This window comes from Squalius cephalus (genome assembly GCF_949319135.1).
Source record: "Squalius cephalus genome assembly, chromosome: 11".
Taxonomy (NCBI): Eukaryota; Metazoa; Chordata; class Actinopteri; order Cypriniformes; family Leuciscidae; genus Squalius; species Squalius cephalus.
Genome location: NC_137132.1, coordinates 29,154,490 through 29,171,211, shown reverse-complemented (window position 1 = coordinate 29,171,211; position 16,722 = coordinate 29,154,490). Strand labels below are relative to the sequence as shown.

Here is a 16,722-nt window from a genome sequence, read left to right as displayed (position 1 = left end):
TAAAGACGCACCCTTCTTTACAATCGGTCTTTCAAGGATCATCTCCTCTTCTTCTCTTATATCCCGAAGCAACTCAGTAAAGCTGGGAGGAGGCTTGAGTTTGTAAGTCAGTCTTATGCGAAGGGCAACAAAGTCATGAGGCAGAGAGCCTCTAGCAACTTGATCAATGCGCGCTCGGTTCATGTCAATCACGTCAATTCCACCTTTACGATGAACTGCATGCAATAGCTTGTCTAATTTGAGTAAGTAGGCTGATAATTTCTCGCCATCTTGCTGGAATGTATTACGAAACCTTACCATGAGATCAGCTGCACTGTCTGTGGTTCCAAAAGCTGTTTCAAGGGCTTTAAGATAGTCAGTGGCAGTGGCCTGGGGATTAGTGACTCTCAAACCTCTGACAATATCTGCTGCTGGCCCTTTAAGACTCTCAGCTACTCTCTGTCTCTTGACAACATCAGAACATTGCCACTCGTCCAACATGTGGGTGATCTGTTCCGCCCAAGCGTCATACTCCTCTTCTCCATGTGGAGTGGGTTTCATACCTGAGAACATGCGTAGCTTGCGATAGCCCGGTCCATCTACAGGCGTGGCTTGACATTTTTCGACTAGTGAGGAGATGGCATTCACCAGCTTTGTGTTCAGGTCTGGAGCGGTGGGTGGAGCAGAAACAGAGGTAAGTAAGCCGGTGACATCAGCTATTGTCTTCCCTTCATTTGCTAAGAATGATAGCAACTTGGACTGGAAGTCTCTTTGTTCACTAGCTACATGAACACTCTGGGTCTCAGTAACATTAACTATCCAAGGTCCAAACTCATCTCCAGCTAGTAACTGTTCAGGTATGTCAGTGTTAGTCATATCATTAATAGTTTCGACTAAAACTAACTGGCTTTTACTGAGGTGTTCTACACACCGTCCTCTTATTTTACAGGGACCGAAAACTTCAGCCTCATCCAGTACCTTATACATAGTCTCATCAGTAACACCAAGAGAAACCTTACTAAGCACAAATGCTTTCCTTGCATCAATACCTTTGTCTTCACTCCATTTGAAAATCTGTTCTGACTCCATGTTATATTAGCTTTACATACACAGAATAAAAATAAAAAAAATCTCTGAAACACGCATAAGTGGCTATAGGGCTTTTAAGCTACTTCATTTAACACTGACTTTAATGGTTTTTTAAATTTTTTATTACATGCTCACAAAAACAAAACAGTAAACAACATCCCGGACGAGCCCCCATGTGTAACCCTCCTACACAATTCCACTTTTTAAAGGATTTATCATGTGCATGGGGAATGAATTGGTGAGAGGTTACTAGAATTTGAAATCAGGATGTATTCACAGCAACTAAAACTTTGGGCATGCGACTCTGGCTAGAGTGAGAGTGTAGAGAGGCCTGGTTACCTTAGATATAGCTATACTGTGTTCGTTTGTTTATTTTTTCCCACTGTGAGCATAAATCTCCCATGCAGATATACTTAGCCACTATAACCCTTATTTGCATAAATGAGACTAAAAATCACACCAATCACATTTCAATCGCACACACTTAAATATCAGACCACAACGATTGAATTATACTCAAAATGTATTTATATTGTTTTGTTTTTTTCAGAACTAGGTAGACTTGTAGTCAAGACCGCCTAAACCGAGACCAAGACACTACCAAGACCAGAGAGTATCGAGACCAAGACAAGACCAAGACCAAGACCAAGACAGACCAAGTCAAGACCAAGACCAAGTCGAGACCAAAACCGAGACCAAGTCGAGACCGGAGGAAAAAAAAAACAGACTAGTGTTGAAGCTAAGCAATAACTTGTATGAATTCAAGAACAGCAGCATACTAGGGTTCAGCCGCAGTTTAGGCTACATTCAATACATATTAGACGGTATTACTTCAACTACACAGGCAGAACAATACAGACCATGTCATGTGTGTGACTGTGAGCTCACTGTAAATGTTTTTGCAGACTGGGTGAGATCAACTAGGCCTATGTGTAGCAATTGCTTGCATGACGGCTGTTACTGCACTATTAGAGGATTGAGACTCCCTTAACTTTTGTGTACCGTTGAGGACTGACATGACTGGTACTGACTGGTTCATCTGACAAAACATCAAACACCTCCAACACCATATTGCTCCTCCAACAACTGTCTAAAGAATGAGAAATATGTAACCAATTGAAATTATACTTAATTTGTAGATGAAATTGTAACATCAAATTAAAGATACACAATTATAAACTTGGATTAGGCCTAATGTTTAGTCAACACAACAGAGATATGCAGATGATATTTAAAAGACCATTTATTTAGTCTAACACCATCTTAAATACAATACTGTAATCAAACAACACACACACACACACACACACACAGATATCAAAGACACAAATTCATCTAAGCAAATGCCTGCCTATCTCTGCCGATTTCGGAGTCTCCAAATTAATCCATTCTGCAACTTTTAAATACATAATTAAATTTTTAAAAACGAAATTATAGGCTTAAGTGCAGGATCCGAAAGTTGGTCGTTTTGTCGCTATGGTTACACACACACACACACACACACACCGTTGGCGGTGCGCTCAAAGTCATCTGTCAGTTGTGCAGTTACCCAAAATCTCCTGAATGACGTTAAAACCCATCATGTCACTGATACGTGTTTTTTACATCAAGTGATCAAAGTGCTCGTTGCCGCTGCGATCAGTGGCGCGGATAAAGTGTTTTCTCGTGGCTCGCGCACACGCAGCACTGTCTTGACTCGAACGCGCGCTTCAATCCGTTCCGTTGCGGATAATAATGTTGCATTATCGAACGTTGTGTCGTCATGGATATTTTAGTATTGTATTGCTAAATCCCCCGACCACTATGTCGGTCTGAGACAGCGAGACCTATGCCTCGTTTCCACTGAGCAGTCCGGTACGGTACGGGACAGTACGGTACGGTTCGGGTCTGTTAACCATGATCTGGCTAGCGTTTCCACTGCCAACAGTACCCTTACTTGATAGGCGTGGTGTTTCGATCAACGTCATTTTCGCTCGAAGAAGAACATAGTAAACTACAATGGATGACATGCAGCAGATCTTGTTCTTGCTCCTCGACATGTTTGTCACAAGAAGACAAGCGCTGACATTAGGCTTTTCTCAATATCAAGTACGCAAAGTTTGTACACGCCATGTGCGACTCCTACATGCAAATGGTACAGCGCGTTCTTAAAGCGTCGCTCTGCTACTCCGGTTATCTCTGTTAACTTGCTCTGTACATTTTAAGCAACAATAAAACGAAATCTGTTATAAAACACCACTCTGCCTCTTTTAGTTTTCATTTAAATAAATTAAACATTATAGGGACACAAATGTGGTTCATGCGGAACGCATATTGATTATTCACTGCACGTTATACGTTATTCTATTTATAACAAAACGAAATTTAAAACACAACCCTAACGTTACCTCTTTTCGTTTAAATAAAAAAAAATTAAACATATTCCAGGCAATATATGCGTTTGTACAAATGTTGCAATAAACATCAGTGATAATCTTGTAATAAAAAAATGACAAGAAACCATATTTCTTTTTGTAAAATTTCAGTTTTATCAATAATAGCCTATATAAAAGTTTAAGTAAAAGGTACAAGAAGCTGTACAATAAGAAATAAAGCAAACAATTCAGTCAAATATCCAAATGCAGCGCTCTAGTCTAACATTACAAGTAAAGTTAAATACAAATAGCCTATGAAACTAAACTTAGCCCTCAGCCAAAACGATTGACAGGGAACTCATTATATATTCACAAGAGCAAAGATCGCCCGTTAGGTCTACACAAGACGAATTATATCTCATGTTTAACCACTACCGTCGGAGTAAGCGACGAACGTCAGAAGATTAGCCGACGAAAGGCTCATCCAGCCGGGAAACATGAGCGCCGAGCCCCGCTGAACGCCTGGATCTCACAACCGGGGGAAAAAAATAATCATTTTTATAAATAAACCACAGATTTTAGCTTTAAACAACTACATTCTCGCCTGAAAAACTCTTAAAATTACATTTAGTGATACAGTAACAGTAGTATTATATTAAACTGTATATTAAAAAATGGCGCTTCTTATGTTGTCATTCCCCTTGTAGCACGCGCAAGTGACGGCTCTCTGTCAACCAATCAACGTCCTGCAGTGAGTCTAGCTCCACCTTTTAGTACCGTTCCACTGTGCTAGGTACCCCAATGGAAGGGTACCTAAAAAGTGGTACGGTACGGTTCGGCATTTTCGTACCATTCACAACTTTTGATAGTGGAAACGCAAATAAATGCGTACCGTTCCGTACCGTACCGTACCGTACTGCTCAGTGGAAACGAGGCACTAGACAAGACCGAGAGGTCCGAGACCAAGACAAGACCAAGACCAAAGACCGTCAAGGCCGTGACAAGACCGAGACCACGTAAAAGTGGTCTCGAGACCGGTCTCGAGACCAAGACCGGTCTCGAGACATACATCACTAGAACTAGGTGAGTTAACCTTCTAAAATGTCCTCATGTTCCAAATGAAATGACAATGAACATTACCCCAGGGTTTTTTTTCTTCTTTTATGTCTCAGTTTTGTGGTACCACAACGTTGGCGCGCTTGTTGGAGCTCAGTTGAAATCTTTCCAAATAATATTGTCTGTACTCACGATTCCTCGGTAACAGAAAGATTATAGTGACCGTCTATCCAAACCGCTCCGTCCAATGGTGAGATACGCAATGAGGAAACCCGTCCTGAAGCTCCGTCCGTCCATGTGCAAACGCAACACCTCCGGCCTGCAGCGAGAATCCTGAGCACATCTATTGCAGCAACATGGGTGGCAGCATCTGACGCACACTAGCCAAAAGTTCACAAAATCAAATGAGCTTAACTATATCTTGTCCAAAAATGTCAATTTCATTTTAGTTCACAATGTCCATACCACAATGTCAAAAACACGGTTTGAAATCGCTGGTGTTTCTGACGTCACAAACTACCTTGTAACCAATCAGGGATGCGTTTCCCGAAAGCATCGTTAGCCAACTATGGTCGCAAGTTCATCGCAATGTCCATTGAACTCTATTGGTAACGACGGAACTTGCGACCATAGTTGGCCAACGATGCTTTCGGGAAACGCACCCCAGATCAATGAGTGATCGTCAACGAGTGGATCTCTGAGCTAGTGTGAGTGAGTGGAGGCGGGGCTAATTTGCATATTCATAGAACCGTGTATACTAAATTAGGCAAGGGTGTAGAGTTATATTCAAGCCTATTTTAAGGCATGATGAATTCTCTTTCACAGGAAAAAAACATTTAAATACGTAATTTTGGTGATCAAAGATGAGTTTTAAGGGATACAATTATTGACTACAGAGAGACTTTAAGATGTAGTCAGTCAAAACAGTTGTGAGGTTATCACACTGATAAAAATTATTTTGTGGTGAAGTAAATACTACAGAAAATGTCATTTCTTCATGAAAAAGTTAGTTCAGACAAGAATATAAAAAAAACCCGAAGTAAATTCTATATTAGTACTCAATTCAAGCGAGTAGAAATTAAATCGTAAATATCAATGTTCTAAAATTAAGTAAAATTACTCAACTTTTCTGATACTGGTGTTCGCATTATGCAATGGGCCTTGAATAATTAATTAGGTTGATTTTTCACTGTTTTCCAGCTGTATTTACACTGTTTTATCATTGCTTTTGTTGTTAGGATTAGTAACTTGTCATTTTGTGACATTTGGAGTTTTTTTTTCTTTCATACACAAAAACGATCCAATGTTACTGTCATTGTGTATTACTTCTAATCAAGGCCGCATTAATGCATGGGCTTACCTGGGCTGAAGCCCAGGGGCCTCCCATATTAAGGGGCCTCCCATGTTCAAGTTTATGATGAGCTGAAAAGGTCATATTGTTTTAACTTGTCAGATTTTGTCGCAGTATGTCGCTAGTCGCTTGTGGACGTTGGTAGTGCTGTCGCTCTAATGTTATTGTTATGGTGCGTTCGCACCAAACGCGAATAGAGCGTCTGGCGCGAGTGATTTCAATGTTAAGTCAATGCAAAGACGCGTTTACGCGCGTCTAGAGGTCCCGCGGCGCGAATGAGGCGATACGGTGCATGTCCACTACAGTGTCAAAAGTCCTCTCAGTGCCTAACGTCTCCGCTTTGTGGTGTGTCTGTTGCAAGTGTGTTTAATCGAAGTTTTTTTCAACACACGGACAGTATAATCATCAGCGATGCACGAGATTACATTTAGAAATAGACAAGCTTTGTTTCCAAATGCACCAAGCAATGATCCTTTACATTTTATTAACTTTTATAAACCCAGCCAATATAATCACAATGAACACATCCAAAATAAAATCTTTAACATGTAGGCTATATAACAACTGCAAAGCATCTAATTTGTAAACAAAATGATTTACGCACTAAATCCAGCATAAACTCACTGAGACTGTCGACAGTTTCTTTTCCATGCATCATTTTATTATATCCATGTTTGTGGTTAGTTACAGTCAAATCATATAAAAGAGTGAAATCGCCCTCGAACTCTTCTGTCTTGCCTGCACTGCACTCGAGACGGTGACGGGAGCTGAGCTCCACTGAAAGGCTTCTTTCCTATTGGTTGTCGCTCACGAAAATCGCTTCTCATTTGCATAAAGTTGAAATTTAGTTGCTGCGTGTGGTTGTTAAATAAAGTGTCTTGTGTTTATGTCCTCAGTGATATGTTAATAACAATATTAAAATTGAAAACATTATTAAAAAAAACTCACTGTTGTAGGTCTCGAAAGAAACTAATGCATTCTGTGATGCAGATTACCTAGATATTACACTTTTTTAAAAATCGAGGGGATGGGGGGCCTACAAAACCTCTCAGCCCCGGGGCCTAACATTAGGTTAAGGCGGCTCTGCTTCTAATATGGTGTCTCACAAAATATCTATTGTATTATTTACTTAGATGTGTCTAAGTAAAGCATATACTTTTAATCAATGTTATATTGTTTGAGTGAAATGTATTGTAAAGGAAACTTCAACTAAATAGATATTACTCAACCTTTTACTGGCCAAGTTTAAGCTTAACTTAGTTAAGTGGAGTTTACTTAATTCCATATGTGAAATTTACTTTAAAAATATGCGTCCAAAAACCTGCCAAAGTTTTACTAATAGTTTTTTTCAGTGCACTTTAACCCTCTGGGGTCTGAGCTGGTTTCTGGGCCCTGGAGGTGTTCTGACATGCTCTGACATTTGTGCTTATTTCTGTTACTTGTGACATTTTCATGGCTAAAGTCTAATTACACTGTATTCAGCACAAACTCTGCTACAATAATATGTCAGCAGCATGTGTGTAAAAGTTTGTAGTTTTGAGATAATGACATTTATGCGTGGTTTGTGAAAATACAAAAAAAAATTCTCGCTGAAATAAGGTCATGAAACCCATACTGATTATTTCTTCACAAGACTTTTGAAAATTGTATGACGTAGCCTAGAATATTTGCTCTAAAACTATGTGAAAATCACCCTGACTGCTCATTCAGAGAAGACAATATATTGATTTAAAAATTTTACGACGTGTTTGTGCGACAAAGCTTTATGCGGGAGCTCATTAATATGTAAGCTTTTCACACCTGAGAAAGACAAAAGACCCTCCCCTAATGGCCCTATTAGGAGCTATCAGGCCCTATCATTCTGAGCAACCTTGCACAAAGAATGAGGAGATTTAAAAAAGAATGGCTTTTAGATTGTTTGATTTATTTACAACACAACATAATCCAAAGATACACAACAAATGACAAAAAAGCACTCATTGAAACCAATGATCCAAAGACAGAGACCTTTGTGCCATTCCTAAAAACATTGTACATACCTTTCATTTCCAAGGTGTTTGATTTTCACTTTACCAGGTTCATGTACAGAGACTCATGTGAATGTTGAAGTCAGCAGGAGTGGCATCTGGGCCCTGAAAAAAAAAAAAAGTGAACATACTGATATCAAGAGAAAGGCCTGCACGATTTTGGGAATACTTTTTAGATTTTTCTGGTTAAAATTGCTTTTTAAAATTCACAGAATACACACACACACAAACACAAATGTTTCCAACAATATATAATATAATGAACACCAGGTTTGTTGTGCCTTGTAGGCATAGGCATAGGCAAAATAATAATAACAATAACCATAGCAGCCTATAAATCTTCCAAAATATTTCAGTAACAACTAAGCTAGAGAAAAATATATTGATTATCATGTTACTTCAAATGTTTCCATTCGTTATGATGATATGAAATGAGATAATAGTAAAAACATGAAGCCGTTTGGTGCTTTTCAAACGCGATCGCGATCCAAAATATGATGCATTCAAATGCGATCGCGCTCAAATATAAAACATTATGGTTACCATATACATATCTACGTTTGAGCAGATATCCACAAACACAGTAACAGTAAACACGGGTCTAAATATTATAATATTCACCATATATCTAGCAACAGTTCAACTGCAATGTGAAATTTATGCAACAATAACAAACTAATATGTAAGAATTTCTTACCTTACATCTTTCTTGTCTTCAAATCGCGTTCTTCTTCTTCTGAGGTAGCCTAAATCCAATGTAAGCTCACGGTGCGCCTTTCAAACTCGACGAAAAGCAGAGACTTGTGAAGTGTTTTGGTGCTTTGTTTTTGAGGTAATGAGCACGTTCGCGTTCCATGTGGAGATTTGCATGTGAATATCTTTTGCGCGAGTGGGCGTGTTCAAATTAAAAATAATTAGGAAGCGTTTGAGAAGCTGGACATCTTGTTGGTTTTATACAAATTACTTAAACAGAGAATATTTGTTTTCAGTTTGAATCCGATCATTTAAAAGTACACACTTAAATGTTTATAAAGGTATATGGCTCATAAATGTGTGACAAGTATTCGCTGAGTTTTGTTTCAGTTTATAGACGTGCTCAAGAAAAAAAAGTTCACCGCAACGGAGAGGCAGAACGCACACCCTGTTTATTTTCTTCATTTTACAAAAGCACAATGTTTTGATTTGATTGTAAGTGGACACATACAAAAGTAGAAATATCACAGATTCTTTTTTATATTTCTTTTTTCTGTATGACCATAAATGACAGAGTAATTTAAGTTTATAGTTCTATAATATGAAGAAAATCCAGCAAAACACGCGGGCGCGTTTGCCGACCTCAGAGGGTTAAATCACACTGTAGGGAAGCTCAAGTTCAAGATGCTCACTCGCAAACAGATCGTGTCACAAATCAGGTCCGAGGACTGGTTTGTCACGATAGATCTGAAAGACACCTACTTCCATGTGTCTATTCTTCCTCAACATCGGAAGTTCCTGAGGTTCGCTTTCGGGGGCGAAGCTTACCAGTATCGGGTTCTTCCGTTCGGCCTAGCACTGTCACCCCAAACGTTCACGAAATGTATGGATGCGGCTCTAGCTTCTCTGCGTTTACAGGGCATCCGCATTCTGAATTACATCGACGATTGGTTGATTTTAGCTCAATCACAGTCTCAGGCGGTTCGGCTCAAGTCAAGAAATTGTGGTTGAGGCTCAACGCCAAGAAGAGTGTGCTTTCTCCAGTACAGAGATCCACCTTTCTCTGTGTGGTGTGGGATTCGACGACGATGCAGGCACAACTTTCCCCTGCTCGTATTGCTTCGATTCTCGCTGCAGTAAATCAGATCAAGCTAGGCAAGTTACTCACTGTGAAACAGTTCCAGAGACTGTTAGGTCTCATGGCAGCAGCATCCAGCGTTATTCCTTTTGACCTATTGCACATGAGACCGCTTCAGTGGTGGCTCAGAACCAAGGGATTCTCCCCGAGGGGAAATCCGCTCCACACGATCACGAGTTTGCGATGGTGTCTTCGCACCCTGGTTATGTGGAAAGATCCTTGGTTCCTGTCCCAAGGTCCCGTGCTGGGAGCTCCTAGAGCTCCTTGTCGTCGTGTAACGCTAACGACGGATGCTTCCCTCACGGGCTGGGGGGCGATCATGAGTGGTCGCCCAGCTCAGGGTCTGTGGCAGGACCATCATCTCTCGTGGCACATAAACTGTCTAGAAATGTTGGCGGTGTTTCGGGCTCTGAAACACTTCCTCCCAGACCTGAGGGGCCACCATGTGCTTGTCCGCTCAGACAACACATCGGTGGTCTCTTACATAAACCATCAGGGGGGTCTGCAGTCGCGCCCATTATTCAAGCTAGCTCGTCAGATCCTTCTATGGTCCCAGGGGAAACTTCTGTCTTTGAGAGCGATTTATCTCCCGGGGTATCTGAATCGGGGGGCAGACATCCTGTCGATGCAGGGACGAGGCCCGGGGAATGGAGACTTCACCCCGAGGTGGTGGAGCTCCTTTGGGAACATTTCGGTCGTGCCGAGGTAGACCTATTCGCTTCCCAAGAGACATCACACTGTCCACTGTGGTTCTCTCTCAGCCATCCTGCTATGGTACAGGCGTGGCCGAGGTCTCGTCTGTATGCATTTCCCCCGATTGCTCTGCTCCCAGGAGTTCTGGAAAGGGTTCGCCGAGACGGAGTCAGCCTACTCCTGATAGCCCCGTCCTGGCCGGCCCAAATATGGTTTTCGGACCTTGTGTCCCTCCTCGATGGCTCTCCCCTGGAGATTCCGATCAGAAGGGACCTACTATCTCAGGCGAGTGGGTCAATCCTTCACCCCCACCCAGAGCTATGGAGACTGCGGGCCTGGCCTCTGAGGGGGCTCAGCTCATAGAATCCGGTCTTTCGACTGAGGTTGTTGAGACCATTCTCCAATCCAGAGCTCCCGCTACAAGGAAGTTATATGGCGAGAGGTGGAAGCTTTTCACCTCTTGGTGTGGAGAGCGCCAACAGGACCCAGTTAACTGCCCGGTTGGTACAGTGCTGGAGTTCCTGCAGGACTGTCTCTCCACGGGGTTATCCCACTCCACACTGAAGGTGTACGTGGCGGCCTTAGCTGCTTACCACGCCCCTTTGAGTGGGGTTTCTCTTGGGAGACACCCACTTATATCTCACTTCCTTCGTGGCACTTTGAGGCTGAGGCCAGTAGTACGCACGAGGGTACCATCATGGGATTTGGCCATCGTCTTAGAGGGTCTCTCCCTAGCTCCTTTCGAGCCCCTTGAAGAGGTTTCCGAGAAGTTCCTTACTCTCAAAACTGTTTTCCTGCTTGCTATTTCGTCTCTCAAGAGGATTGGGGACATTCAAGCACTCTCGGTTGCTCCCTCGTGCCTGGAATTCTCACCTGGCATGGCTAAGGCCTTCCTCTATCCTAAGCCAGGTTATGTTCCAAAGGTTCCAACTACTGTAGTTAGACCTGTCATACTGCAGGCTTTTTGTCCTCCTCTGTTTCTGACGCCGGACCAGGAGAAGCTTAATTTGCTCTGCCCAGTTAGGGCTCTAGATGCGTATGTCCACAGAGCTGCCATGTGGAGGAAGTCTGAACAGCTGTTCGTTTGTTTTGGGCCGCCCAACAAGGGGTGCCCTGCATCTAAGCAAAGGATGAGCAAGTGGGTGGTCGAGGCCATCTCACTTGCTTACGAGTCGGTCGGTCAGCCTTCACCTTTGGCTGTACAGGCTCATTCCACCCGGAGTATGGCTGCTTCTAAAGCTCTCCTTTCAGGAGTTTTTCTTCAGGACATTTGTGATGCGGCAGGCTGGTCCTCACTGCACACATTCGTCAGATTTTATAGTCTCGATTTTAGCTCCACTCCTGGGGTGCAAGTTCTTTCGTCAGCCTGTGCGCCTTGATTACACACTACGGAGATTTGCTTGTATAGCGACGTGGGTATTGCGTTCCCACCGCGTTTCCACGCAGCGGTAGTTCCCTGAAGGGGAACGTCCCGGGTTACGTATGTAACCCTAGTTCCCCGAAGGTAACGGACGCTGCGTGTCTTTGCCATACTCCCGGCATCCCCGTGATCGCTTGCTTCAGTAACATCAGAAGCTGTCACGCTTGTGATTCTGGGGTGCTTTATAGTTTCCTGGTCGGTGACGTCACCCGCCTATGACGTTCCGTCTCGCCATTGACTGATTTCATTCATGCTTCAGACGCACTACGCTGGAGGCGTACGAGTCGGCACGTATTAGAAAATGTATCAGACCCATTTGAATTCTGCATAGAATGCTATATTTTAAAGCGATATGTAGGAGATTAGGAGGAGAAACGATTTGAGATTAGGAGAAAACTGCGGCTTTACCGGCTCAACGGCTCTGGCTGAGCTGTGATTTAAACTAAACGCTATTGGCTACCGTAAAACTTCAAATAATAGCCCGGGCTTCTATTTACCCAAATCGCCGAACTGCACCGGCTTGTATTTGAGACAGGCGTCTATAAGAGACAGGCCTTTAATTTAGTGTTGAGATGTTCAAGCATGACAGTAGGAGGTTACCACATTATATTATGTTTTATTTATAATTAATTCGAATGTGTGTAACAAATCATTTAATGTAAGAAATGTCTTTGGCTATTGGCAGCATAAAAAAAACAAAACAAAAAAAAAACGATGTGACAGCAATGGGCAGAACACAAGTTAAAATCCATCGAGCATATGAACTTGTTGCCCGAAACATATTCAACAAGAAAGAATGCAGACTACCCTGTAAAACAACTGCAATCATGTGATAGAAAATTACTCTATTCATCACTATCATCATCCCCGAGATCCTCAATTACAAGTTCATTGGCGAATTCCTCCTCCACGTCGCTCTCCTCCACTTCTCCCTCTCCAGCCTCCGCTAACTCTGCCTGCCTTGCTTGCACTAACAGCTCCCGCCCAGATGCGCACGGCTCTCCCTCTTTGAAACAATGGATAAGGTGATCCTCGCTTCCATCAGAATCTACTGTCAGGCCACATACCTAAGGATAACATCCCGAAGTTAAATATATTAGAAATATAGTATCTCCTCTTTCTCCCTCACACGCGCGCGAATAGTGATGAGTCGTTCATGAACGGTTGCGTCTGTCACGTGAAATCTAATCAAAACATATAGAACAGACGATCTGACGGGTTTTAGAAGATCATATACAACCCGATACTAAAAAATAGACCAGTGCCCGGTTGCATAAAGCACCTTAAGTTTTTCCCTTAAGTGTGATACTTAAGGGGCGATTTCCCCTTACCTAAGAGAATAACTTAAGGGTGTTGCATATAATCTCTTAAACGGTTCTCTTAGGTAAGGGAAACATTTAAGTGTTTCACGACAGCGATCCTGGATTCACGTTATAAAAGTCTGTTGTTGCCATAGATACGCAAAACACTACACGCCGCGTCGCGTCTACAACTGTATCACACACCGGACGCGCACTTTCTCAGTTTATTATGTTTAAGGACATTATGGAATTAAGATAATGTCTGTACGTTATGTTATGTTATGACTGTACTGTACCATTAAATATAATCATTGCTATAAGTCTGCAGTCTGAACACTTTACCTCAGGGCGTCCGTTAACTGAATGAACTGAGAATATCACCTGAAAATCCGATACACACTAATTATTGTAGCCTACATTTATTGAATGGTAGCCGATTTATGCACATGTAAAACATATCCCACTACTGAAAACTCCCAGTTGCAAAAAAACAACAACGCAGTGCTATAAGCAGTTGTAACACCGCAGGTAAAGAGTGTTGCGATGTGTGACATGGTCAAGGTCGCTCTCTAGTTTGTTAGCGATGTATTGCGCAAATATTGCGCGTCGATCAAATCGGTATTCTTGCAACAATTTTTCATCGCTAAGATGGTCCAAAGGGTTCTCCCTATCCCTAAAAATTCTTCTTGGCACATAATGATCTTCAGCTGGTTCCATAAATTCAGCCATGTCGTCTTATTTTTGTCCGCGTTACTCTTAAGGTTACGATTTCCAAACCTTAAGTTATACTTAGGGAAATGACCGTTAAGGGGTTTTATGCAACACTTAACGCTTTTTAAGGGATTATTTAAGTGAAAAAACAGCATTTAAGGGAAATTCTAAGTGTTTATGACGTTTCACTTAAAGAAACCCTTAAGTAACACTTAAGGTTTTTTTTCTGCAACACCCTTAGGTTTAAGGGAAACATAAGGGCGAACTTAAGGGAAAATTACACTTAAGGTGCTTTATGCAACCGGGCACAGGCCTCTATTTGAGACCGGCCTTTATTTACCCAAACCTGTCGTCACACCAGGCGTTTAAAAGAGACAGGCGTCTATTTGGGACTCGGCTATTATTTGAAGTTTTACGGTATTTAAAAAAAGGGGAGCAGCTGTTCGGTATGTCCCACCCTGTCTTCCACCACAAACTGACTTATACACATTTGCCTGACTTATACACACAGTACATTTGTTTGTTCTAGTTATTTACACAGATTTACTGTTTATTCTGTATGCGTAATTCAGATATGGGTGGCATGAAGAATGATTACATCAAACTTGACACTCTGTCATAACACAGATATATAGTGGGGTTTTCTTTGTCGTAGTTTTAAATGCTCAGTCTAACTATTTGAATATCAGGTGTTGAATGAGTAACACCTGACCAGTGTCAAAGACTGAATCTTTGAACGTTCACTGATTGTATCTGCATACACTACAAAGATGGTTACTGAAGTTAGACAATTTTCTGCATGAATGTAAATAATGGTTGACATATTTATTTTCTTCAAATGTTTAGTTAGTCATTTTAAACCCCAGTTTTTACTTTAAAGTGCCCCTATTATGTTATTTTAAAGGCTCCTTATTTTGTTTTTGAAGTCTCCTACAACATGTTTACATGCATCAAAAGTCCAAAAACATTTTCTCATAATATACATTGAACATCACCACATTTTTCAAAGATTCTCAAATGGACTGGATGGATGAATCAGTCTCTCTAAATCCCTCCTTTTCGCGAGCTACTCTGCTCTGATTGGCCAGATGGCCCAGTCTGTTGTGAGTGGTCTTTTAAATATCCATATCTGTCTCTATCTCCTGTCAGAAAATAAACAAACCTAATTTTTTGTCTGAAGTTTATTCATATCTGGTGTTTTATGTGACATGTAGCAGATGGCGTGCTCATATATTCTTGTGACAGCTGTGAAGTCAGTGTACAAAACACAGCACAGAGATTTATACACATCCACAGAGAAACTGGACATTCACTCTTCAGGTGATAAACTTTTGTTTTTGATTGAATTTCTTCTTTTTTTTTTTTTTCAGCAACAATAATAAACCACGTAATTGTGTTTATCTGTCCAAGGGTTTTGGGGCAAGTGTAATTGTTTAGAGATATTGAATTAAAAGAGACTGTATATCATTTAACAATGAAGTGCTCTGGTTATTTGAATGTAAACAAAGAATTTTTAGATCGTTCAAACTGGATGCATTAAAAAAAATATTCAAATCTTACTTAAACCTGAGTGAATGAACTCAGTATAATTCACTGGTTCATTTACGCTTCTCTTTTCCAGTAAATCACAGTTGCAGGATATATTGCTGAAGACAAACAGCCAAGGAGATGAACAACTACACAGTGAACTTCACCACACCTGAAGCATCTACAAACTCCACAACTGATTCTTTCTGGTTAATTGAAAGTCTGAGAATTTGTGTGTTCAGCATGAATCTCCTGTTTGGTTTTCCTACTCACTCCTATATTATATGGCTCATCATCACAGGAACGGGAAGTGGAGTCGCATCAGAGTTCTTCAACCTCAATCTCTCTGTTTGTGAGCTTGGTGTCTGTCTGAATTGTTTGTTTTATATAATGTCAGTTTGCTTTCAGAGAATCTCAAAATTACCACTCTTTTTACTAGGCCTATCCCTTACTGGCCGTCCTCTGTTTCAGTGTCTGATCTGTGTTGAGCGTTACCTGGCAGTGGTTCATCCTGTAACCTTTCTGAAGTACAAACCTCTCAGATATAGAGTGATCTGCTGCACTGCAGCCTGGATAACTATTCTTGGCTCCTGTTTCTGTTCCTTATTTATTAACTTGACAGAAAATGGACTATTACACACACATTTTTTCTCACTGCAGTTCCTCCTCTACCTCTGCATCCAGTTGTTTTGTCTTGTGGCTGTTCTCAGAGCGCTGAAGCAGTCAGGACCAGGAGAGAGAAGAAGAGAGAGAGAGGAGGAAAACCACATGAAGAGAAGAGCGTTTCAAATCATTCTAATAACTACTGTGAGCATGACTATCATATATGTCCCATTTGCTACAACAGGATTGTTTACCACTCTAACAAACCACTATATTCATACACTTTGGATCACAGGTTTGGTCTGTTATATCCTAGCTGGTTTTGTTCAGCCTGTTCTTTATCTGCACCGCACTGGGAAACTCTCCTGCTCTTGTGCACCATGAAATGGTGATATATCATTTAGTATTTTATTTTATTTAATACAATTTATTGTTTTATGCTAAATATAGTTTTTTATTATTTATTATTTTATTATTGCTTTTCTTTTTCCTGTGTAGCCTTAAAGGGCCACAATTGCACACTGACTTACAGCTTCATGTGGTGGTTTTGGTTATATTATATGTTACATCTCATTAAAAAGTTATAGGTATTTGCATGTAAAATATAGTTAGAGCACACATTCTCGTACGTTTGCATTGAATGATAACATGCTATTGACAACATGCATCTAAAATGCATTTTACGTATAAACGCGTATGGTTATCTGCAAATAATATGCTGATTTTTTTACATGTAATCAGTTATATTAATGAAATACGCCATAACATTTGTTTAACAAT

At 41.1% G+C, this 16,722-nt stretch overlaps 1 protein-coding gene across 1 annotated transcript; it reads left to right on the top strand.

Annotated features, from left to right (window-relative positions):
* Positions 1-15,480: 15,480 nt before the first annotated feature.
* Positions 15,481-16,326, top strand: LOC307167850 (hydroxycarboxylic acid receptor 2-like; the record flags this gene model as incomplete). The annotated part of the gene is made up of 1 exon (XM_079887154.1): positions 15,481-16,326. One exon carries the CDS (start codon positions 15,481-15,483, stop codon positions 16,324-16,326), a length of 846 nt encoding a protein of 281 aa, XP_079743280.1.
* Between the last annotated feature and the right edge of the window lie 396 nt (positions 16,327-16,722).